The sequence below is a fragment of the Patagioenas fasciata genome, chromosome 2 (assembly GCF_037038585.1).
Source record: "Patagioenas fasciata isolate bPatFas1 chromosome 2, bPatFas1.hap1, whole genome shotgun sequence".
Taxonomy (NCBI): Eukaryota; Metazoa; Chordata; class Aves; order Columbiformes; family Columbidae; genus Patagioenas; species Patagioenas fasciata.
The window spans coordinates 13,803,376-13,829,183 of record NC_092521.1 but is presented as its reverse complement, the minus strand read 5'-3'; the positions used below and the strand labels follow the sequence as shown (position 1 = coordinate 13,829,183).

At 41.1% G+C, this 25,808-nt stretch overlaps 1 protein-coding gene across 4 annotated transcripts in view; it reads right to left on the bottom strand.

Moving 5' to 3' along the window:
• Positions 1 to 968: 968 nt before the first annotated feature.
• LOC136098310 (ATPase family AAA domain-containing protein 2-like) overlaps positions 969 to 25,808 on the bottom strand; it is a 34,649-nt gene continuing 9,809 nt past the window's right edge. For all 4 annotated transcript variants that reach the window (XM_071803809.1, XM_071803810.1, XM_071803811.1 and 1 more), the window contains 24 exons: positions 25,400 to 25,496; positions 24,347 to 24,431; positions 22,968 to 23,081; positions 22,391 to 22,499; positions 21,398 to 21,514; positions 20,427 to 20,535; positions 20,096 to 20,211; positions 18,680 to 18,854; positions 18,048 to 18,136; positions 17,547 to 17,706; positions 16,962 to 17,052; positions 16,201 to 16,515; positions 14,983 to 15,109; positions 14,073 to 14,256; positions 12,054 to 12,239; positions 11,138 to 11,273; positions 10,795 to 10,991; positions 9,404 to 9,563; positions 8,930 to 9,052; positions 8,685 to 8,834; positions 7,099 to 7,506; positions 6,673 to 6,797; positions 4,498 to 4,626; positions 969 to 1,487 (listed from right to left, as the gene is read on the bottom strand). In XM_071803809.1, the coding sequence (XP_071659910.1) occupies positions 1,440 to 1,487; positions 4,498 to 4,626; positions 6,673 to 6,797; positions 7,099 to 7,506; positions 8,685 to 8,834; positions 8,930 to 9,052; positions 9,404 to 9,563; positions 10,795 to 10,991; positions 11,138 to 11,273; positions 12,054 to 12,239; positions 14,073 to 14,256; positions 14,983 to 15,109; positions 16,201 to 16,515; positions 16,962 to 17,052; positions 17,547 to 17,706; positions 18,048 to 18,136; positions 18,680 to 18,854; positions 20,096 to 20,211; positions 20,427 to 20,535; positions 21,398 to 21,514; positions 22,391 to 22,499; positions 22,968 to 23,081; positions 24,347 to 24,431; positions 25,400 to 25,496 (3,550 nt within the window). In that variant the 3' untranslated portion in view covers positions 969 to 1,439. The remainder of the gene's footprint in view (positions 1,488 to 4,497; positions 4,627 to 6,672; positions 6,798 to 7,098; positions 7,507 to 8,684; positions 8,835 to 8,929; positions 9,053 to 9,403; positions 9,564 to 10,794; positions 10,992 to 11,137; positions 11,274 to 12,053; positions 12,240 to 14,072; positions 14,257 to 14,982; positions 15,110 to 16,200; positions 16,516 to 16,961; positions 17,053 to 17,546; positions 17,707 to 18,047; positions 18,137 to 18,679; positions 18,855 to 20,095; positions 20,212 to 20,426; positions 20,536 to 21,397; positions 21,515 to 22,390; positions 22,500 to 22,967; positions 23,082 to 24,346; positions 24,432 to 25,399; positions 25,497 to 25,808) is intronic.

Genomic DNA, 25,808 nt, shown 5'->3' with positions numbered 1-25,808 from the left:
CCGCCATCTTGCGTTTCACAAACTTCTGCACTTCTTTTGGGGCGGGAGGGCGGCGGGTGAGCCGGGAACTCCCAACGCCGCCGGCCGCCGGGGCCCTCGCCTCGCCGCCGCCCGCAGCACCCACTCGCATCCTCCCGGCGCCTCGCTGCCCCGGGGCGGGTGCGCGGGGAGGCCGGGCAGCGGCGGCCGGTGCCTCAGCCTCGCTGGCACGGAGCGCGGGCGAAGCCGCCCCGCCACCGCCCCGCCACCGCCCCGCCCGTCAGGCGGCGGACACCAGCCGGAGGGCGGCCCGGCCCCGCCGAGGCAGCGTTCGGCCGTGGGGGCTCCCCGGGAGTGGCGTCCCCAGCCCCGCCAAGTTCCCTCACCCGGGAAGGGCTCTGTCCCGAGCTCTCAGGGAGGACAGCGCCGCTCGGGCCGGAGCCCCAAACCAGGGGGCAGTGGGCACAAAACTAACGCCTCTGAGGAAAAACACCCACACCACGCCTTTTTTGTTAAGTTAAAGAACTTGGAGAAGGGGACCTTTTCCTTCACTAACATACCTAGATATTTTAGTTAAGATTTAGCTTTAACTCCAGCTGCATACTTCCCAAAAACCTTGTGTTTCTACATACGATTTCTTTTATCACTGTTTGCCATTTTGGTTCAGAAACTAAAATATGATGTTGCCCCAAGAAAGAAAAATAAAGATGTGGGTTCTGGGAACCATATACAGTTGGTCACGAAAAATCAAAATTTACACCATCATAAACCCAATTGACAAGTGTGTAGGTGCAGTATCCTGTCAAGACGGGTGACAGGAAGGAGTTTGATCAAAGCTTTGAGGAGAAAAGTTTTGACCCCTGGAATGTTTCTGGTTCGCCATTTCCACACTGTCACCCTGGGTCAGTTTTTCAGTCATTTTGGGGAACACAGCAAACCACCCCATAGTCCCATTGAAAGTCAGTGACAGCAGCCAAAGTGACAATCAATTTAAGGAAAAATGACACTAATTCCTTTATTAAATTTTCAATGAAATACACATCAGATTTTCAATATCATTTTTTTTCCTCCTGTGCTTGCCTTTGCCATTTAACCAATACACCAAGAGCAGGGTAAGCTGCTCACATACGGTCCTTATTTTAAAGTCTTAAGACTCATGTGGCTTTTTAAGTGTGAGGTCGTTAATGATCAAAATTATTCTGTGATTAAAAGAGTAGACAAAACCCCCCAAAAAAGGTGAATCATTTTTTATTAATACCCTCACAGCAGTATCTCACATAAAAATATATATAGGACAAAAACATCAAACAAAAGCAGTTAAAGGACTTTGAGCTTTCTTAATAAATTTTAAGATCAATTTTTTCATACACGTATAAATATATATGTAGAAGTAATCTTTATTGAATTACGCACAGACACCATAATGCAAAAAAAAAAAAACCCAAAACATTGCAAAGAAGTCAAGTACACTGAGCATAACTGAAGGCTGAAATTTCTTTCTTCATTTCCTAATAAGAAAAAAAGACAAACCAGCAGTCAGCATGAATAAAAGCTTCTTCATAAAAAGGATAAAGAATCTGTACATACATACAATTGTAAGTAAGATTTAGCAAATACATGTGCTACCCCCACCCACTAGCTTCAAACACATCCTTACACATCCATCATAGAGAGTACTGCACGGATCTATTTTATGAAGAGACTATGGATCCTTATCAGCAGTGCTTTCAACAATTAGATGGAGGAGACAGTTCCTGAAAAGCCACAACTAAAAGCTGGAAATGTTATTTTCTGCAGTCTACTCACTTGTTAAACTCTCTATCATCATACAGCAGGAGCTTGTTCCTGACTGACTTGCAGTCATACGCAGGAGATATGTTTTTTTGTTAAAAGCTCACAAGCCCTGAGATAACATAAATAAATCCCTTCTCATGGCAAAACACGAGATGAGAGAAGGGCGTATTTTTCAGGAATGGCCTCCCTGAATCCAAATAATCTTCGCTGTTGCACAATCAGAACGGTGCGTCCATCCTAACTCTTTATTAGATGTGGAAGAAGAGATCAATGCCTTCTTTGTCTCTGTCTACTCTGCTGGAGGCTGTCCTGGGGAACCCTGTACCCCTGAGACCCCGGATGAAGCCAGGTCAATGGAGGAGTTTGCTTTAGTCGATGAGGACTGGGTTAGGGAGCAATTAAATAGTCTGGACATCCATAAGTCCATGGGTCCAGATGGGATGCATCCACGGGTGCTGAGGGAGCTGGCTGAAGTCATTGCTGGACCGCTCTCCATCATTTTTGCCAAGTCTTGGGAAACGGGAGAGGTGCCCGAGGATTGGAGGAAAGCAAATGTCACTCCACTCTTCAAAAAGGGCAAGAAGGAGGACCCGGGTAATTATAGACCGGTCAGCCTCACCTCTGTCCCTGGGAAAGTAATGGAACCAGCTTATCCTTGGTGTCATCTCAAGGCATATCAAGGATAAGAGGGTTATTACGGGCAGTCAGCATGGCTTTATCAAGGGTAAGTCATGCTTGACCAACCTCATAGCCTTTTATGAGAATGTAACAAGGTGGATGGATGATGGCAGAGCGGTGGATGTGGTCTACCTTGACTTCAGTAAAGCCTTTGACACAGTCTCTCACAGCACCCTCACAGCTAAATTGAGGAGGTGTGGTCTAGACAATAGAGTAGTGAGGTGGGTTGCAAACTGACTTAAAGAGAGAAGCCAGAGAGTGGTGGTCAATGGTGCGGAGTCCAGTTGGAGGCCAGTATCTAGTGGAGTGCCTCAGGGGTCAGTACTGGGGCCAATATTATTCAATATATTCATTAACGATTTAGACGAGGGAATTGAGTGTACTATCAGCAAGTTTGCTGGTGACACCGAGCTGGGAGGAGTGGCTGACACGCCAGAAGGCTGTGCTGCCATCCAGCGGGACCTGGACAGGCTGGAGAATTGGGCGGGAAATAACCTGATGGAATTTAACAAGGGAAAGTGTAGAGTCCTGCATCTGGGCAGGAACAACCCCAGGTTCCAGTATAGGTTGGGAAATTACATATTAGAGAGCAGTGTAGGGGAAAGGGACCTGGGGGTCCTGGTGGACAACAGGATGACCATGAGCCAGCACTGTGCCCTTGTGGCCAGGAAGGCCAATGGCATCCTTGGGTGTATTACAAGGGGTGGTCAGTAGATCGAGAGAAGTCCTCCTTCCCCTCTACTCCGCCCTGGTGAGACCCCATCTGGAATATTGTGTCCAGTTCTGGGCCCCTCAGTTCAAGAAGGACAGGGAACTGCTGGAGAGGGTTCAGCGTAGGGCAACAAAGATGATTAAGGGGGTGGAGCACCTCCCTTATGAAGAAAGGCTGCGGGAGCTGGGTCTCTTTAGTTTGGAGAAGAGGAGACTGAGGGGTGACCTTATTAATGTTTATAAATATATAAAGGGTGAGTGCCACGAGGATGGAGCCAGGCTCTTCTCAGTGGCAAACAATGATAGGACAAGGGGTAATGGGATCAAGCTGGAACACAAGAGGTTCCATTTAACTTTGAGAAAGAACTTCTCAGTGAGGGTGACAGAGCACTGGAACAGGCTGCCCAGGGAGGTTGTGGAGTCTCCTTCCCTGGAGACATTCAAAGCCCACCTGGACACATTCCTGTGCGACCTCTCCTAGACATTCCTGCTCCAGCAGGGGGATTGGACTGGATGATCTTTTGAGGTCCCTTCCAATCCCAAACATACTGCGATACTGTGATCGAGATGAGCAGGGCTAAAGAGAAGACGCTTCCTCTTTTTTAAGGCAGACTGAGAAGCATCTCAAAGACAAATGGATTCAAGGATTTTGAAGACTGACTATCCAACCTATCTAAGTCAACTTAATACTTGCAATGGCTGACTGGGACCATGGGTGTTTCTGGAAGATTTTGGCTGAGTTCCGATAACTCGGAAATCCTCCCTTACAGGAAGAGATCAGATAATTTGTCTCACTAAACTGGCATAGGCAGGAAGCTCCCCATGTGTCAAATTAAAGATGCTCGAGCCATGCTAATTAAAAAGAGAGAGAGAGTAAAGTCTCAACCTCTTGTTATGGTTCAAGTAAGTTCTTCTCAAGAACGGAATGCCTAGTGTACGAAGTATTACCATGTCTGATCCTGTGAGGGGAGAAACAGGAAGCGATAGACTGAGAGAAGCGCCCTCCTTTCATAGCCCCCTAGCCCCAAAAAATGGTTCTGGAGCAGGGCTGCTGACAGGCTGAGGTTAACTGCTTGGAGAGGGCTGTGTGGGTGGACCCATTGTCTTCAAGCTCAAGCCTTTTCCTGCTGAAACTGCCAACAATTATGCCAAATACAACAATGGTTGTGCAACATGGAGAAATGTCTTCCAGACTAAAAGGAAAAAGCCTTGTAACACAGGCAACCAAGCAGTAAAGAGTAATGCTGAATAAGCACCATGTCCAGAGTGCGCACACGCACGTGTAACATACATGCATAACAGCGATAGAAAATGCTATAAGACAAAAAAACTTACCTTCACTAATTCAGTTTTGTCATAATCTTCCCGATGTTTGTAAATACACTGACAAAGAACAGCATAGAGCTTTTCCAAGTGAAATATACTGAAGTTCTTAGTCATCGTAGTGACAAAGTGCAACAGTTGCTGAAGAAAAAAATGGAAACTACAGGATTAGAATAGCACAAGGTCCTTTGAATAGGCTCTTTATGATTTCAGAAGCTAAACAATACCAATACAACACAAGTGACACTTCAGAGAACAGATTAAATATCTCACAAGATTTAACTGGAGAAAATGAGTTAATTTCTCGTACTTCAGAGAAAAGGAAGGCTTAAATTTCAGACAGTATTTTAGTACTGATCAATCTATCACATCAACGATCCTAATTGTGAATCTGCTGCTTCCAGAACAGCAGGGAATGACACCATCCACTTTGTGACAGAGCAGCTGCCACAGCAAAGCCACTGTTCCATTGCATTAGAGGAACTGCTGCTGCGATGCCAGGCACCGTAAAATGGAGGCTGAAGCAAATCACAAGCAAAGTCAGATCAGCGGGCTCCTACCTTTAATCTGAGGAGTGGATAAACTAGCAGAGTGACTCTGCCTGGAGCAGACTGCCCGTCTCTCACAGGCATTTGTTGCCAAAGATGTGAATGTGATAATCTCTGGGAAAGCATCAGTAACAAGCTGGTGGCAGCACCAGCTTCCACTGCTGTCACTGTTCTCTGTGTTGTGTGAGGCTGTGAAGATGGAGCTTAGGAGAGCAGGCAACCAAATGCAAATATTACTGCCACGTGGCATGCTTCCAGCTGCGGCCAACAGAAAATGTGGGATGTGACAGAGGTGTATGGTCAACATCCCCTGTGAAACTGTTTCCAGTTGCTGCCACACGGATGACTGCATGTTCTTCTGTATGTTCATAAAGTTCTAGGCCTATGACCAAGCACATAAAAACCAGACCCAAACAAAATCAAGCAGCTGATACTTTGGAGGTTCACTGAGCTTATTCACTGCAGGTGAGTTCCAAAGAGGCTCCCCCTGTTAAGGAAACAAGTTTTCTAAAAGACACGTTTAATGACTGTAGCTCTCCTTATAGCTGAAACATATATAAGGGCTCTACTGTACCATTTATCCAGTGGGCAATAACTTTTGAGCACATGCTATTAGCACCCTGACTCTATGAAAAACCCACATGGCTTCTCTACATACACAGGCAGATGTGAAGAGCAAAACCCTCTGAAATCTACTTCCTTAGGAAGCCAGCTTTAAAAAGTTAAGTTTCACCTCTACACTTCAAGTCACAGCTTAAAAATGTGACCGAAACTGTGTTGACGAGCCCCTTCACCCAGGGGGATTCCTATCCGGTCACATTCTCCCCACACAGGGGGAAACATCCACTCAGTACTCTTTTTCTCATCAAGGCAGGTAAAGAGCAGCGTTCCTCAGCATTGGCCAACTTCCAGGACTTCAACCTAACAACTTTCCTAATTTTCCTCACTGCAATATCCCCTCCAGATCGGGTCCTTGTTCTACCCTCTCCAGTTCATGCAAAGGAACCTCTTTTACCTCCTGCAGCTGAGCCCATTTTTAACCTTTCCCCAACTGCAGCCTGGGATAGCAACTTCTCTCTTACAAGGGACTGGAAAACCCTTATTAACACTGTTAACTGTAGAAATGCAAAATTCTAACACTGGATTTTGAAATAATTTCAGAAAAGTAGGTAGGAGTATATAATCCATGATGAGCTTTATGTCAACTTGCTAACTTCAGCTTTATAATCATCGCCCCTAGAAATAAAGGTCCTTTTCAGGTTTCTAATAAATGAAAACATGCAAAAGCCAAAGCAAAACAAAATCCCCAAATCCATCATAAAAACTGTTAAGACATTAATAATCAAGAGTAGTAGCAGGTTGTCAGTGGGCTATGTTAAAATTCAACAAGCCTTGTAAATGAAAAATTTGGAAGAGAACCCAGTCTCCTACAATTTAGTTCACCCAAAGCAGAACGGCAGTCTACACCAGGTGTGGTCACACAGTCACACTCCACTACAGGTTGATTTATTTCACAAGCTGTTTATCCCACCCATAAATTCTTTTAATTTGTACTGTTTAACAACTGATTAACTTACAACTGTACATGTAGCAAGTAAATGTCCTACTTCAGTATTAGCAAAACTGAAATCAGACTTACTTTGAGCTCATGGTAATCCACAGTCACTTGCTGGCTGAGAATATCCAATACTTTCTCGACACCTATCGCCCGTTGCTCTTCTACCCGGGAGCGTCTGGTCTGAGTCATACAGCGTACCCACGAATCTGGAATGACACAATTTCTTAAGTCAAGATTTCTGTTTCTCTGGAATACGGTCTTAGTGAAGTATCCTGTACCTGGAATACAGTCTCTCCCTGCAATGACAGAGACAGACCTGTTACCGTTTCTTCAGTGAGAAATGCCTGACTTTTACTTTCTTTCTGACAAAAGTCACTACTCCATAAAAATTGGAAACTCAGACACATACCAAAAAATCACTAGAGAAAAAGGCAGAGTAAAAACAGGAAAAAAAATCCTCCTCAGGAAGGAAAAAGCGCTAAATGATCCCTTTGACCTTTCCCTTACCATTTGAATCTTCGTCTCCAGAACTTTGTATTATTTGACAATCCGGCATTTCACTCCGCTTTCTCAGGTCTGAATGTTCAGGAAGTATGACACTCTTCTTTCCAGAAGTAGATCTGGACACAAGGAAAGCCCTCTCTCTTTCATTTTCTGTCCCACGTTTAGTTTCATTCCCATGTTTGTGTCGTTCTTGAGGTATGTTTTCATTTTCTTCCATAGAAGAATCCTGTGCGGACTCATCTTCAGTGCGATCCATGTTAGAAATGCGTTTCTCTGGACAGTCTTCATCACTATCTAATTCTTCATTTTTGTCTTCCGGAACTTTATTCTCCTTATTGAACTGAAAATTCCTCCTCTTCGCTGCAATAATTTTAGAGACTTTGTTCCTTCTGCGTTTTCTTTTTGATGGATCTACAAAGAGATACCAAAAAAGTAATCTAAAACATTACCAAAACATGTACTCCTTTAAAATCCAGCATCCTCGTCTTACTTGACTTACAAGGAAAACGATCAAAGGAGCTCAAGTGCCACAGTCTGTTTCCCTACCTATGTCTAGAGAAAGACTTGCAAGTTAATGAGGTCAATTTGCTAAGATTTGATTTTTTGCTACAGAATTTCAATCACAAACCCATCATTTTATGAGCAGAAAATTCTTTCTTTGGATAGCAATTATTACTGCAAAGGAAGGTTACTAGGTGAAATTATTTACATCGTATTTTGTGAACTAATATACATGAACAGCAGAAAAGCGTTTGGAGACCAGCCCTTCTTTAAATCTGCAGTAAGCTGTAAACTTCAAAAGCTAAACAAATGTTGCGCAGTTAGCGAGACAATTTTAAGGGAGTGTTTACTGGAGAAAAAATTGTCCAAAACCACACCTCATATGCTTTCTGATTCAGTTCACCTTGTCTAAAACAAACTTTGTATTTTTGCGTTCCAGAAAACCCAGCCATTCTACGTGTTCATGGAGTACCGCAAAAAGCGTTGGGTGAAGTCAACGGCAAAACTCCCAGTCATGCCAGTGAGAGCAGGAAACTTCACACCATGTCATGCATTGTAGCTGGAAGTGACCCAGGTACCTTTCTTCTTTCATGACCTTTTCAGAGGAAAAGTGAGGAAATAATGATATTTCCTTTACATATCTATTATTATCACTCCTCTCCTTCTTTCTGCTTTCCCCCTTCAATAGGAAAACACAGTAAGAGGTGGCAGAGGTTTTAGCATTTGAGGGCAAAGAAGTGAAAAATACTGCTTCATATAACTAAAACCTAGTTGAGTATTCAGAAACTGCCACGTACAACATTTTTTACTTCAAGAAGCAGCAATTTAGGAGCCATTAAATGTCAGTTGGACCGTCAAGACCAGTGTCTTAGAATATAAACCAGCCACTGTACTTGGATTTGGATTTCATAACCACATTGAAAGAATGACCTCTGGATTTATCTCACATTTTGAAGCCAATTTTAAAAGTGTAACACTTCTGGCACCAAGAACCACGCATCCCAGAAACCTGTTAAGTCACAAGAGCAGAGAAGGTATCAGTGACTTTAGCACCTTCTCCAAGAAAGAGTAACTAAAACGCAACTTGCCGTTCAAGCGGGGTGTACTGCAATCCACAGGCACTGCTGGCACCTTCATCTTTTCGTTACACTTTGGGTCTGTTTTCTTACACGCAGGAACAGAGCTCTCCTTTGGCATTACATGGTAGTAAGAGGGAGCATACTTTGAAGAGCTACAACCTTGCCATGAAAAACAGACAGCAAAGAAGAATTTCTTGCATTGTTGCTTAGAAATACTGAGACAAGTCTTAAAGCCTCAGTGTCACAAAACATACCTCTTTTCTTGCGAGATTCTTGAATTTCTTCACAGCATTGTTCAAAATCTTCATCCATTTCTTCCCTCACTATGGCGTATGCAGTGTCTCTCAACATGCAAGCTCTGTGCCTAATCAGACGATCTGAAATTTTACAGTCAGAACTGAGTCTTTTCTATCAGCCAATGAAATCCTTTCTTTGGATCGCTTAGACTTAGCTCTTTTTAAGGTAGGTTCTCAAAGATTCTATCAGTGCATATTTTCAGCCTAACAACATAGAAGTTAATTTTTCAAGCAAAAGCACTAGTTACTGATTAAAACTTCTATCACCATTTCATGCTCAAGTAGTTTCACGCTACAACATTTACAACTTGGCAAGAAATGGTCTCTGTGCATGCTTAAAATGATGTAATCCCGAGTCTACCCTCCACAGATGACATTTACCAATTTATACGTTTAATTTTTTTGCAATCAGGGATAAAAACACACCCTCACCTGCGGGATCTTTATCTGGGTTGTACTCTAAAGCATTGTTACAGATTAGATCGATGTCTTTTAGAAAATCTCCTGCAGTTTGGTACTGGTGCGAGTCAATCTTGGAGAGAACTGCTGACAGGTCCATGGGCTGTTTAATAACCGTGTCGTAATCGGGTACCTACAAATGAAATGTACGTGTTAAGAGATTTAACGCAGTATATACCAAAATTAATTACTTTAATAAAGTCAAATAAGACCTCTTAAAATTCCCAGTATTTATGACACATCCAAATGAGGAAATTAATCAGTTAGTTGCTTGAAAACTGAAGGGCCATTTCAGCTGGCTTTGAAGAGACAGACCAGAAGAGGGAAAAGCAGAGCAGGGAGGTCAGAGGTGTGTGTGGGGCAGGGAAGGAACAGGCAGAGTGGGATTCATTTCACTTCGCTTCAGAACATCACAGCAAAGAAACTTTCCTTAGTAAAGTCACCCGAGATTCTCTTAGGCGTTGGTGGCAAGAAAAAGGCTGCAGGAATCGCACCTTTGAAGTATCTGTCCTAGGCTTCTACTTTAGTGTTAGATAAAGCAAACCCAGAGGTGCTGATTTCTTTACTCACACCACCAGAGGAGCCTAATGACTCCTTTAGATGAGGACATTTCTGTTTACATTATTCACATCTTAGAAACCAGAAGTAAAGGGAAAAACTCAGTAGATGCTTAGGGGAACAGGACTTTATACTGGAACACAAAGCTATATTAAAACTGCAGCTGACTAAGTATACAGTCTAACTAATTGAATAAGTTAAATGAGAAAAAGAGACATAAGAAGTGTATGGCAGGAAGAAGAAACCACAGAGCCCTTACAGTGGATCTCGTACGGAGGAGACCCAGATGAAATAGAGAAGAGAATCTTAAAATTTATTTTTAAAACTGCTGCTTCTACTCCTGTTCTGACAGAAACTATTGACAGTCAATTAAAGAGCTTTAGGTTTTACTAAAACAGTCCTATAGATACTGTTTATAACCATAAAGAGATCTTTCTGCTTTTCAGTGCTGTGAGATGCCTTACGTATCAATGCCTTTTGATGAGCAAACTGTGTTGGCATTTGGCCTAGCCGGCAGTTGGACTGGATGATCGTTGTAGGTCCCTTCCAGCTGAAATATTCTAAAGACGTTTCAGAAGGAACCCGGAGCTTTCAGTGAATACTCAAATATCAGACATTTGAGAGCCTCAAGGAGTCAGAAAAAGTTAAAGCAAAATTCACTTCCTGCTTCTTGAAAAATCAGAGTGCGGTCAAAAACCCAAAGATAAACCTTCTTATAAGGAGCACACAAACACTGAGAAATACAAACACAGAGAAATTATGAAAACACACAGCAAAAGTGGTATTACAGATCAACACTAATTTACCTCCTCTGGGTCAACAGGCTTTGTAAATGCTCTGAAACGTTTGTCAACAGCAAGTCTATGAGTCACATCCCTTAAGAAAATCCTGAGTTCACGCAACGTATTCTCCTCCTGCTCCTCCAGCTTTCTTACTTCTTCCTCTGTCAGCTGTCGAGGCTTAGGCGGCGGTGCTACAGGCAGCACTTCCAGTGTCTGCCAAGCTGAAATTGATCAGAAACTTGTAGTCAGTTCATGATACTCAAACACAAGAATATAAAACAATATTAATAGAAAATTGCCACCAAAGCAAATCCTGTAGAGCAATTAACTTACAGTTAGCAAAGTTTTATATGTAGAATATCCTCACCTGCGTTGCTTTTTGTCGCAGGAGGTTTAGCAGCTTGATTTAAAATTAAGTCCTCAAAAAACATTCTTCTTTCTTCCCTACTAGGCAACTGGACTTTGAAAACTTCATCATCACCATTAATAAACAATTCTTTTATCTAAAGCATGGGGAGAAAAGATATGTCAGATATAAGGCTGCACAAACTCATATTATATTCCAAGAGATGAGTACCTTCTAAATTAAACTAAATAATCATCTGGATAAGACAAATGGTGAAAAGTTATCTTCTTGGCCTTAAAAGGTTAGATTTTCATAGGTTAAAATGACAAATCCAAATATCTTCTTCTAAGGGGCAGTCCCAGCGTTAAAGCTCAATGAAGTGACCATAAGATGCACTGATAAAGTGGTGACATTTGCCCCTGAAGTTGGAACTTAGCGTTCTAATTTGTAAAGCTTTAGCCTATATGAAGAAATGGAATTTTATATGAAAGAATTTGAATTTACATTCCATCGTTAATAGCGCGACCACCGTATTTTTTAAGTAAAAATATCTTTCCCTTTTCAGTAAAAATGTTTTCAGTAGAACTATCTTGTTCTCATTTACACTTGAAGCACCGTGTATTCTTGACTAAGTACACACCTCACCATCTTGAAGTCACTGGCATTATTGCCTGAAGTAAATTTATACATCTGTCTAATGCGCATCAGTGTGTGAGAAGGGGAAAAAGGTGAGTCCAAGTTAATCACTTGACTCACAACACACTTTAGAAAAATGCTTTCAGCATTGTTTAGTCTCAGCAAATTTTAAGAGACCTGGTTAGGGTGTCTGACTAAGAACAGAATCAATTTCCTTAACATTGCACAGTACTACAATTCTTAAAGGATTTGAAAATTAACAAGAAAATGAAGAAAAAAGTAAAAGTATTGACAGAAATACCTCTTTAGGGAGATCTGCGTGACACACATCAGATGTCGCAAGTAGCAAAACTGGAGTAAACGTTGGAATGTTCTGCAGTAGTGTTGTAAAAGTAGCTTTCAACGTAGGTCCAACAGCCTCCCACCACAAATGGATATGTGGGATATAAATGATGCTTGGTGCTGTTCTTTGAGCTTCTTGCATCAACTGGTAAAATTAAAGTTTGGATAACAAAACTAAGCCGTGTAGAACAGGCTAATAATTAACTACGTATCAGTCAAACTATCTTACAAAAGAGGCATACGTAAGCCAAAATATCAAAATGAACCAACAAAAGAAAAACTCCTTAACAATAAGGTAAAATCTTCACTTGGACTCAAATATACATTGCTACACAGAAAGAATCAGACCTGAATCTCTGCCTGATTTCAAAACTCCTTAGGTGTAAGACAGCTCAAGAAGAGCCTCACCACTCAGCTGGTGTGCTGGTGTGGCCTGAAAAAACAAGACTAACGCTTCAGCAAGTTGCACTAGTCCAGGGAAATGGCTACGGGACTGTGACTACACCAGTTTCAGTTCAGAGCAGGCACATATCCAAGTCAGTCCGCAGCACAGCCTGAACAAAGACCTATGTGACAAGATGAGGGCTGACACTGTAGAAGAAGCCTGGTTCCAATTAATAATTTCAAGTACTTTCTATAGAAAGTGCTCAGTCTTCACCTGCCAGCATAGCTCAATCACTACCGCAGGATCCATCAGACCAGATTACGGGCTCTGGAAGACCACAAGCCATTGCCTACAGATGGAGCCTCAAGCACAGGAGATGCATCTACTGCATGAAGGAAGTGGCAACAGCCCTTTCACACAACAAATTTCTCCAAGCACCCCTTCAGGTTATCAATATTCATAGAATAGTTTGGGTTGGAAGGGACCTTCAACGCGCATCTAATCCAACCCCCCCCAATGAGCAGGGACATATTCCATTGCTCAGAGCCCTGTCCAGCCTGGCCTTGAATGTCTCCAGGGATGGGGCATCTATCACCTCTTCGGGCAACCTGGGCCAGTGTTTCACCACCCTCATTGTAAAATATTTCTTCCTCATGTCTAACCTGAATCTCCCCTCTTTTAGTTTAAAAGCATCACCCCTTGTCCTATTGCTACAGGCCTTGCTAAGAAATCTGTCCCCACCTTTCTTATAGGCCACTTTTAAGCCCTGAAGGGCCACAGGGAGTTTGTGTCCCAAAGTGGGAAGCGCACGTGGTCTATCCAGGCAGTGACTGCACATGGTAGTTATATGACCGTGGATGCAACCATCACATAACAAAAAGAGGACTTGTTCCTCTTATGTGACAGATGAGTATCCAGTCACGTAATGTGTCTGTCCTTACTTGTACAGTGCTCCAATGCTGCTACTAAAGGTCAAAATATTTTAATACAGTGATGCCAAACAAAATGGATTTCCTGCCTAAAAGGAAAATAGCACTAAATCTGCTTATATTTAATTTTCCTAGTTCAGAAAACCACATCAGTGTACAATTGTAAATGTTCCATGAATTTTAATGCTTTTACTGTATATACTGCAGCAGTAGAAGCTCTATCTTTAAGAAAAGAAAAACATCTTTTCCCCAAAACCTTGACTGTCCTACAAATATAACAAAAACGAAGGCTACAAAAAGTGCATGACATGCAGTCAGGCTGGTGCAGAGCCATCTGCTGAGAGCACAGTCTTAAGATGCAATGAAAACAACTTCCTGGATCCCACTGAGATGCAGGATTTCTGGCCATAAAAAGGGGCTTATTAGCAGCACCTCCCAGCTTCGCAAGCTGCCAGCAACATCCTCACCGTTAAATTTGAATGGAAAATACGGCCATGTACAACAGCCTTATTCAGTATCATTCAGTCTAGAAGAAATGTGGATTTTCAGACAGAAGTGAACAAAACAGCACATTCAAACCAGGTCACATCTAATAACAAAGAATTTTGCTTACTTTACTGGTTCACCTACAGTTCATGAATGCTATGAGATTAAAAAAAGATACCTGTGCACATGTTTCTTCTGGTGTTGTGACGCTACCAAACAAAACAGATAAGTCTAGTGTATAGACTGGAAACGTCTCCAGGGCATGTATTACGGCAGGTGCCAAATGAGAAGTTTGCCCATATCCTGGTTCTCCAACTAGTAAGTACCGTGGCCTGCAAGATGTTGGCTGCCAATAAGCATTTCTAGAACAGTAAGAAGAAAACAAGTTTAGAAACACAGTGAAGAACAGGCACACAAATGTTAAAGGTTTTCTTATACTTCTGGTTTTGCTAAATATTCTCTGTATTCCAGCAAACGATAAGGTGGTCTGTGATGGGGCAGACTGTCAAGGCCCACTGTGTCACAAACCTGTACCATAACTCCCCTGAGAAATCCTGCCAGTCCCAGCATGTTTGCTGTTTGTTTGGCTGTGTTAAGGAAGAGCTCTTAAATCACACGGGGGACTGTGCAGCTGAACACACACCCGACAACTGGTCAGCAACCTGATCTGGGGGAGGGTAACAACTCTCTGTCAGCACACACCAGTCTGGAGCTCTTCACTGCCGGTACACACCAATTTTCAGTAGGTCTTAAGTAACTATGAGATCTTTACATCTTGTGATCTTTAGCTAAAAATTTGCCATAGTTACTAGACATAGGGGGAAGGGAAGAACAGAATAACATTTCTATTAAAAAAATAACGTGGGAACAGAAACCCGTGAGCTCTGAAGACGTACACAAGTGGGTTGGCTAAATTACAGCAGCATACTAAATACATATAAGATTTATATCTATTTTATTCAGTCATTCTAATGGTTTCATCTTTGAACTCTGTATTAATTTCCTAGTAATCGTGCTTTACTGGCTTGAAATATATACATATATATATATATACACAACATATGTACATAAATGGGAGAAACATTTACCTGCTAAAATTGAGGAATTTTTCCTTTTGTCTACCAGGTGTTTTCTGTGTTGACTTTTCTTCAAATATTGATGGTGATTCCTCATCACTGTCAATCGCATAATTTCTTAAAATATCATTTGAACTGTCTGAAAGACGAGAGAGGTTTGTTAACGTTCTTGAATAGCCCATGTCTCGCTCTCACATTAATACAGCTTCTAAATCAGTGCTACAAACGTCTTGTATTTCTTCATCTGTGATTCTGTGATCTGAGGGCACGTGCTGAATGCTCTTTTCTGAAGAGTTCATCCGACCACAGACCTAAGGAGATCGCACAAGTCTCCACAGAGCTGTCCTAAGTCACATGACCTGCACAAGGTGTATTGCTCTGTCAGTGAAAACTCAGGAGTTTGTTTTCCTTAGAATCAAGATGATTGGGAACACCTTCTGTAGTTCCTAGACACCTGAAAAACCCAACAAGGCCGCTTCTTCCTGGAGCAGGTTCCCCCACTGGAAGTGAGGGAATTAAGTGAATGTGATGGCCGCAAATCTCCATTTGTCTGGGACTAGCGAGTCGGAATGTACAGACCAACTCATCTCCTAAATAAGGCTCCTCAAAGATCACCAAAGAAGGAGATAATGGAAGGTGGACACAATTACCAATCCCCTGACCTCTCTGGTTTTATTTTGTGGTTGGATTTCTGCCTCTGTTTTACCAATGCAAATACATCTCCCGGCTCTACTGGGAGTACTATTGGTAGCATATTCTCAAGGGATGAGCGTCACAGCTAACCACAGTTCTCCATTAACCAGGAGTGGAATGAGTTTATCAATTTATTTGCTCTCACCAGCTGACAGACTAAACCTGACCCAGTCAGGAGCCTGAGCACACGTACGCTATGGAAGGCGAGCCCCAGAGTATACACTACTAAAACATTCTGATCTCACATGCAGGTGTACAGTGGGACCCACAAACATTTAAATTAAGAGACTGTCAGAAACAGGGTGCTCTAGTAGAGAACACACAGTTCTCTACTGCATATTGCGAGTCATTCATAGTTCCCAAGTAGCAGTTTAGAATCCAGAATAAAATCTATGCACCATATTCCTGACATAAAGGTGTGCACATGCATATTATAAAACTCTACTGTCATTACAGTTGAGAAGCTTTGTGTTGACTGCACAAATCAGAAGTTTTTGCTTTGGCAGAATTTTAAAGAAGTGGATGTAAGTTTTGTACCTTGCTGTTGGTCGTTCTTTAGTGCAAGCTCTGCCTGGGGAAATACTCTCTGCAAGGCTTGTAGAATTCTTGCTAGTGTGTTTTCAAGCAGCGGCTTTGAAATAGGTGATAGTGCTCGCCCAGGTGAAGCCACAGCCCTCTGTGAAGCCGGAACAATCTTCTGCATAGCCATAACAAAATCTTTTGCTGTTATTTTAATAGAAGCGATATCTAACAGCAGTTTCTCTCTACTCTCGTATATCTGAGGATAGCGGCGGCGCAAAGCACAGAGGGCAGCTTCAGCGCACAAGGATTTAATGTCAGCACCGCAGTATCCTAATAAACAAAACAAGAATCAAATGTTATATCAGTCTCAGGCAACACAGAAGTCAAGGCCAAGGTTTCCAAAATGCGATACTGAAAGACTTTGTATGCAGCCAAAAATAAACAGGTTGTTCGGAGAGAATGTAAAGAGTTACTGCACTGCAGAGAAATTCTGTTATGTGGCTCACAGCCTGATATGCTGCACTTAGGAAGCAGCCTCCTAATCAAAACCTTGCTCCTGAGGAAGACGCCCAAACTCCATTCAGTGTTCTGAGAGACAGAAAGAAGGTTAAAAGAAAAGAAGCATCTAACCGGTTGTTTGTTTTGCCCAAGGCGTGGCAGCTGCCTCACCGCCTGGCACTGTGGCGCGGCACAGGGGCTCAGGTACTGCCTGGTGCAAGCTCAGATTCCTCAGGACTCAGTCACAAGCAGTTAACTCACTTTGTTTTCAAACCTACCAACACATTTTTCGGCCAGCTCTTCAAGAAACGCGTCCAATGGCTTAGGGGTCCAGTCTCGCGTGTGAATCTGCAAAATCTCTTTTCTAGCCTGGAAACAAAAGGGTTGCCTTTTAATTTGTCTGAAATTTGTGTAAAATCTAAAAAACTCACACATTTCTACAAATACGTGTCTTATCTGCTAATCTTCTAATTGCTTTAAAGTTCATTTAATATACTCTCTGCTTTTTCAAGCAGGAAATTTAATAATTCTCAATTTGTTACTTTGAGCTCTTCCTGGGGGCCTGCGGTGAAATAAAACACAGGTATAGCTTCCATAAACAGTAAGTTTCCACAAGTAGGAGACCTAAGGACCTTAGGAAAAAAATGTAGTGAAAAACTCATCTGCAAACCAAGAAACTTCCCTCAAATTTAGCAAAATTTTATGGAGATATTGTCATTAGTTCATAAGACTTGCTTTATTGACAGTTCATTTAAGGAAAACAGTCCTAGCACTATGTTTCAAATTGCTACAATCACTACAAAGAAGAACAATGACTCAAATTACTGTCAGTGATCCAGAAAATGTCAAATGTTCTGATCTACCTCTTTATTTGGCAAGCTGAAGAGGAACTCTCGATCAAAGCGTCCGGGTCTTCGTAAAGCGGGATCTATGGAATCCAGTCTGTTGGTGGCTCCGATTACCACAATCTCTCCTCTGCTGTCTAAGCCATCCATAAGTGCCAGAAGTGTTGATACAATGGAGCTAACAGAAAAATATAATTTTCATTCGCTAGTTTAGTAAATTTGGTTACGTCCCACACAACCTTCCCCAGCGACCACTCAAAAAGGACAAGCTTTTAATTGATGAGATACTGAATAGTGAAAGGATCATTTGAAGACATCAAAAAATAAATAAGGCAACTCTGGCCTCGTGCTGTTATCAAGCTTAGTGCATTGTTTACAGTTATTGCTTAAAGATCACCTGAAATTTAGTAGCATTGGATTACTAGTTTTCGGGATAAATGACTGTGTCACATAAATAGGTTGTGGTCTTCTTTTCACAAAGATCAAGCAGCTTCTATGTAGATACAAAAAATGTACTACCTATGAATTTGGTCTTGTTTGCTGGACCGCACAGGGGCAAGACCATCTATCTCATCAAAGAAAATAATTGAAGGTCGCATCTGGTAGGCCTGGAATGAAAATATGGGAACATTGACATAAGTAAACCAGCACTATTTTAAAGAGAAAATGCATGAAAAACGTTCGGTTGGAAAGTCACTGGAACGAGATTTTTCAGAGCAGCATCAGGGATCTCCACTAATTGAGCTAATGGAGGAATGGCACGTGTAACAGAAGACAGCAGCCTATGCGAACCCACCGAGGCTGGGTGACAGGAAACAACTCATACCACAAGTTCTCAGGGCTACTTGGCAGCCACTGAGAACCGAGCTGGGACTTAATTCAATTACAGGTTCTGGAAGCAAGCTTCTGTCAGGAATTTAAATGACTGCGCTTTCAGCCTGCATCTGTTTCCCTCTGACCTTAAGCCACCATCTTTTGCCTCCTGCAACCACTTTGGTGGCTGATTTTGACTTTGTTTTGAGGTGGGGGCAGCAATTCAATTTCCATGGAAGGAAGTGACAAACACAAAAAGAGTGAGTTCTCCTTAGAAATACTGATAACACAAAATGAGGTACAACTCAGACAGAACACACCGCACATTTCAACCTCACCTGATCAAATAATAAACGAAGTTGTCGTTCAGCTTCTCCCACCCATTTACTCAGGCAGTCAGCACCTTTTCTCATAAAAAAGGCTATTTTCCTGTCACCTTGGCTACATTCATTAGCAAGTGCACGAGCAACCAGTGTCTTTCCAGTTCCTGGTGGACCATAGAATAGACAGCCCCTGCAATTACAAAATAAATAAATCTCAGAAGTAAAAACATCACGAAAAGTCTCTATTACAATCCCCATCCCTAACATATAAAACTCTTCTCTCCTAACCAAAACACTTCCTATGTACTGAACAGGGGAAAGAGCTGAAGGGTGAGAAATGTCAAAACAGATGGAAGATTTGTGTTCCTATCACAATTCAACAAGGCAGTAAATGAAATGCATAAAGAGGATAATGCAGATGGACAAAGCTTTGAGAAAAGATCGTAGCGCCCCAGAAGGACACTTCCAAAACTTCTGACAAATGCAGAGAGGGTGGTTACAGCACAGCGGACTCAAATGAGAACAAACTTCAGCGCAAACTCTGAGGCTGGGCTGACTGCTGAACCATCAGCTCATCCTTCAGTGATACACAGCATATTCGTGCTGGTCCTCACGTAAAGCAAGATTTGGTAGCAAGGCATTTCATTCTCCCTAAAAAGCTTTAAGTAATTGTATTTGGTCTCCCAGACCATCCATGGCTGATGATAAGGAGGAAGCCTAAAGCTGGGAAGGTATCCTGCATTTCCAGATAAATATGTTGCCATCAACCAGAGAAGCCAGTACACTGATGTTTCAGAAGGAATTTCAATGAATAAAGAAGCAAAACACTGAAAGACTGCCTCTCTCCATTATTCGTTATACTTTTAAAGCAACCAAAAGTAAAGAATTTAAGGTTATATTTCAGTATATCATGATTGAGTTTTGCTGACCAAGCAAACAGAAAGCTAACAATTAAATCTCTAATAATTTCATTCCATAACACATAACTAATTTAGCTATGTAAGAAGTGGACAGATTCGTATTTTAGCCCAAGCACAACAAACACTGCAAGGTTCTAGTTGCAAGTCTTACCAATTGTAAAATGGATACTTGAGCACTTGAAAAAACAGTTGGTGGGAGATACAACTGCACTTCCAAGCAACAAATCACACTTGACTACCAGTTTATTATTCCTTTGTGCTTATAAACTAATCAGGGTGACTTGTACATAAAACTCAAACCAAAACCACCTTAACCCCACCTTTTAAAGTATATTCTTGCCACAGAGTAAATCTTTGAACCCACATATACTCTGGATTCTATCCATTTTTAAGAAATTACTTATTACTACAGCTGAAAATTTTGAAGCACAGTAACATATTGATAGCTCCATTGAATATTCTCCTGAAAATGAGTGAATGAGAATTTATAGTTTTAAACAACGTCTGTTACCTTGGAGGCTGAATTTTGAATCTCTCAAAGACTTCTGGGTAAAGCAATGGAAAAACAACCATCTCTTTTAAAGCTGAGATGTGATCAGAAAGACCACCCACACCATCAAAGCGTACCTAAAGATAAATTCAACAGAACACATGTTATACGTTAAAGAAAGCTGCAACCTCAATAAGGTTCCACCAGAAATTGTATGTCAGCACAAAGGAAATGTTCTGAGTAATTTTCAAATTGCTGAGAGAAAACTGTAAACCAAGGCAGTTGTAGACGGCATGTCATTGAAAGCTTTCATACACACTGGGAACATCTCACTGACGCTAAAAGTACTTACTGAGCTATCTATTTGCATTGGATCAACATCAGCCAGACTCGCTCCTATTTTCATTCGATCCTTGTGAATTCCTTTTAAATCATCTTTCCGGAAGTTCAGGGGAAGACACCTGATGTAAATTAAGGGGAAAGAGAAAGTCACTTTGTAACTTAAGATGCAGCCAGATTTCTGCTTTTATAATGATGCCAAGTGAAAGCAGAAGACCTTATACATGAGCATAAACTTCCTCAATAGTTAAATACTCATTCAAATTGCTTTACATTTAATGTCCACGAGTAAATCACGGAAAATGGTCACTCGAGACATTAAACTGACTTCATTATTTTAACAACTCTTAGCACTTACACAGCATAGCACATCTATGAACACAAGCTTCGAACAAGTTATTCCATACGTGGAGACCGTGAACTGACCTTGATCGGTGTGATGGAAGAACCTCCCCAAACCACACTGACATCTTTCAAAGGTTTTTTGCTTCTACATTCAAAATGTTACTTATTTCAGTGTGGATTAACATGGCACTTCTGGTCCTCCCCAAAGACTTTGGGATGCGTGTGCCAGAATTGGGTTGAAAAAATAATTTCTTACATTGTTATTAAAATAGTTTTTCGAGAGCATCTGTTAAGTAACAAAACCTCCATCACTTCCTCCATTTAGAACATCTTCTGTTATGGTGGTTTTCTTTCTGAATAAACTACTGTAAAGCACAGGAGCAGTAGAATTTTACATTAAAAATTAGATGAAAGTGTTCCTCCTCCCATTCCTGCACAGAAATCAAATTGCTTATTAAAATAAAATCTAAAAATCCAATTTTAGAGAGTCCAGTTACAGTCATCAGTACCAATAGATATGATTAAACATTGCCACTATTTAGACACTGTACAAGATGAAGAGGATAACACTTCATGGTTAGGCACATGCAAACTCCTCCCAGGTAGATTTCTCCCTCCCCATTCTCCAATTCCATTAACCTGCTCAAGTCTCTGTTACGGCTGTGCTTCCTATGGGGCTCAAAATGCTCGTCTTCATCAGATGAGGACAATGAGGAAGAGGATGTGGAATCACTGTTGTGGACTGCGTGTCTCCGTCTGCAAACAAACAAGTAAAAAATTGAGCTATACACTAAGTAATATAAAAATTTAAGTGAATTCTACCTCAGAATTTAGTTAAGGTCTATGGAGTTTCCAGATCATTGTACTCCCTATGCATCTGATTTCAAAGCACACTACACGAGCTTCCTTGTGACAGCAAAATTTAACTTTTCTTAGTTAGGTAAATGGTTTAACTATTTTGCAAAGAGGTTTAATTAAAAATTAGTCATTTTGCCCAAGTTCTTTCTCACACACACAAATCAAGTTTCATTTAGCATTATCTATCGCTCATATCTAGCGAGAGACAGCATTCTCCATGCTCTAAGTGCTTACAGGATCCAGAACCCTTTCTCATTACTACTGCAATCTAAAGTTGCATTTAGCGCTTTTCTTGTTTAAGGATAGTTTCCTACAGAAACATTAACTGATTCTAAAGAGAAACCCAAATTAGTTTTGAGTGATTAAAAGAAAAATCCACTCTAACTTCCATACAGGCTCTCCCTCTAACCTAATTATTTCCAGTTTTAAGAACATAATTGGTATCCTTCAAGATTAAATAGTCTAAGATTTTCAGAGGGAGATTCTGACTTCAATGCTTCAACAAAATCATTTCAGTTACACGATCTCAGTCACAGCCTCCATAATGACCTTGTCAGTGACCACAAGGATTGCACTTCTAAAAATCTAATGGCTACTAAAAGGTGTTGTCCCCCCCTCGATATTTGTTTTCTTTGTACCCTCAGACTACCACTGTCATAATCATACTATTAGTCTGTAATTACCACCATTCAAAAAACCCTCGAAAGGATTATTCAGTAATGTGGCTGACAGCACTATTGATCAATATGATAATATCACCAACTATCCACCAACCTGTTAGTTTTTTTGAAGCAAGAGCCTTGTGACCGAGCACTTCTGAATGAATATCCCTGTCTGACAGGCGAAGTGCGGCCTGAAAAATACATCTTGCGTTGTTTTGGTTCTGTTGAAAGCAGAGAATTTAGAATAACGTTACAAACAAGTTTAAGAGAAAGCGGGACAGTGAAAGAGGCAGAAAATGTCATGTGTTTCACCCATCTCTAATTCCAGGGGAAGTTTTAAGTGATTTGGAGCGGATTTTCTTTTAAATCAGTGCACAGTAGAAGAGAAAGAACACAGTTGCTTTTTAAGGAGAACTGGGAACCACAAGAGTAAGATTATCAAGTCTATTTAATTGCTGTTCTTTCAATGACACATAGGATATCTTTTTAACTGAAAAACAACAAATATGCTTAATGGCAAAGAAATCCAGCGTGCACAGGATACAAACATTCAATAAAATTTACTTGCAGAGTGAAGGTAAGAAATTTAAATACAACTTGAGTGTGTGTATATACTTTGATTTAAAAGAAAAAAATCTCACTTATGTGCAAGAAATGAGTTCTCAAGAGAAACTGTGCATATAACCTACTTTCCAATGGAGCTTGATAGCGCTCAACAGCTTTCCTCTGTCGCAAGTCATAACGCCTTCGCGTGTCTTCACCATCATCATCTTCCTTCTCTTCACTTTCTTCTGATGATATTACTGCACATTGACATAACATTGAACTCTTTAAGTACTGTTGCAAATTACATTAAATTCAAAATGCACTGCAGAGATGCCGATCGGTTTTACTATTGCCTTCACGTTTATGATGCAATAGATCTGAAAACCTACAAAATCTTAAGACTACCTTATGCAGGACACATTCCAGAAACTACAAAACACAGAGGAGTATATGTGTAGATATTGTTCTGTCCTTGCTGAAATTGCTGGGTGATATCTCATCAGCCCTCTGTTTCACCTAAACCCCTCCATTGTCCTGCCTTTAGTTCCTGCCCTGAAGATCCCATAGTAAGTCCTGTGTGAACTGCTTCTCCCTCACATCCCACAACATGTCCAAGGCCTGGCAGTCACTGCTTAGTCCGACAGGTGACCTGGACAGCTGACCTGATGGGCCTGGGAGGTTATTATAAACCCTACAGGGTTATTATTTGGGCACCCGCACTCCTGCCACTGTCTCTCAGAGCTCCGTGAGGGTACGTGGAGCACATCTACCACAAAACCTAAAGCTGATCGGCTCAGCTTACCACCACATCCAATTCTGGCCTTACGTACACTCTCACACGCTGCTCCAACCAGAAAGCTCCTACTAGAATCACTGGTCTGACTGCCTTAGTCACAACTATCATTCTCCTTAAGAACCTGAAGTTTTCCCCCCTCACTTCGAACATAAAGTTAATATCGCCTTTTAGGATTTAACCTTATTCCTCATGTTATTTCCCACTGAGTACTGGGATGACAGCTCCTAATTACAGGCCCGGCCAGCAGCTTCCACTGACTACCTGCTAAACACAAGAATGGACACCACTATCTTCTCCCCAGCTGCTCTTCACGCTCAGGAGGAGCTTTCCGTACACATCTGGCAGCCTGCCCCATTCCCTGAAAATTCTCAAAACCGTGAAGACTGACACGCTCCTGCTGTAGTGAGATCGCTCTTTCTCATTCTCAGTAATACCAGCCATTTCTTTGTATTCCCACCTGTCTGCAGCCACCTGTTGCCTTTTATCTTCTAAGTATTTTGGAAAAGCACCTGTTGTTTTTTTTCCCTGAATACCTGTTCAGAGCTCACTACAGTACAGCCCTAGAGTCTTTGACTATGGCTTGTAATGTCAATGGCTTATAATGTCAATACTAATCTAGAGGTTTTTTTAATAGATTAAAAATAGCCAGTAGTTCAGCTCGTCTCAATTGTTTTAAATGAGGCTTTTGGCTAGAGCATAATAAAGAAAATTTAAAACAGAACTAACCTACAATGTCACCTTGATCAGTAGCTATTTCTTTGTCCATTCTTTGCATTTCTTTCTTTACTCGGGAATGCCTATTGAGGTTTTCCTAATTAAAAGAAGCAAGAAAAATCAGTCACAAATATGCAGAAAACCTGACAAGGGCATATTTGGTGCCTAGAGAGTAACATTGTCAAGGTACTCCATATACATAAAAGATTAAATTTAGATACAGTGGGAGAAAACAGGAAAAGAATTCTGGCACTCGGGTTTAGTAACCAGAATTTCTGCTCCAAAATAGAGTTTAGTACACGTGACAGTTAAATACTTATCCAGACACAAAGCAGAGTATATCAATTAGTCACAGGTTAGTAATCTAAGATTGTGGCAGAACACAGGGAAAAACAATATCTAGTAGGGCAAAAAAAAAATCATATGGGCATTATATACAAAGTCCTATGGAAAACTCTGGTCTCATTTTAAAAAAAGGATTCAGATCTGAACAGAAAGCTATGAAAGCAGGCTATGAAGATGTTTAGAAAATGAAGTGCCTGTCATTCAAAAGGACAGTTGAAAAACTAAACTTAATGGAGCAAAACGAAGAGGAAATATGATTGCTGTACATAATTTTAACATAAGCTCCTCTAGGGACAGAGAACTTAAGCTCACAGGCAAGTCTGGCACAAGAGCACACACAGATAAAGCAGACATCAACGAATTCAGTTTTTAGTATGATTTGAAGTGAAAACCCAAGCTCTGAAACAGCTGTTAGTAAACAGTGTCTGTTAAAAAATCATAAGGCAATTCAGAAAGCATTGTGTAAGACACATATTTCAGCATATCACTGCTATTTCATGTCTTCTGAAGAAGGTATTTCCTCCAGCCCTAGAGCATATCTCTAGCATGACCATAACAGTAAGATGCTAAATTATAATTAGACAGCAAAACCAAATGCTATTTTAGACTACACTACTCTTTGGAAGAAGTTCTTTCAGCTAAATTAAAATTGCAACTAAGTAATTTTCCTATGTGAAATACACTACTTATGCAGTAATTGTCAAATAAATGAGTATCTACTTCTTCTGCATCGTGAAACACCCCAAGGTCTTCCATCATCCGCCGTCTACGCATCTTCTCCATGTCATCCATTTTCTGCAAGACTGCTTCGGCAGTACTAAGATGAAAAGTTGACAAGTAAGAGCAAAGACAAGCAAGGACAAAAAAATCCCATTTAAAACAGTACGCATAATCCGTATGATGTTTTAATGTAGTATGCACAAAGCAAGAGTTATTGACACTTAGCAAGGTTTTTTAACGCGACTTAAAAACCAGGTCATACATTTACTTTTCTATAGAGAGACTTAAGAACAAGCATTTGGGGATTTACAAACATACACTCTTTTCAGGTCTATTTTTCCCTCTTGCTGAACACAGTAAAAAAAAAATCTGTTTTAATACAAAAAACAGGATTTTGAAGATCATCCTA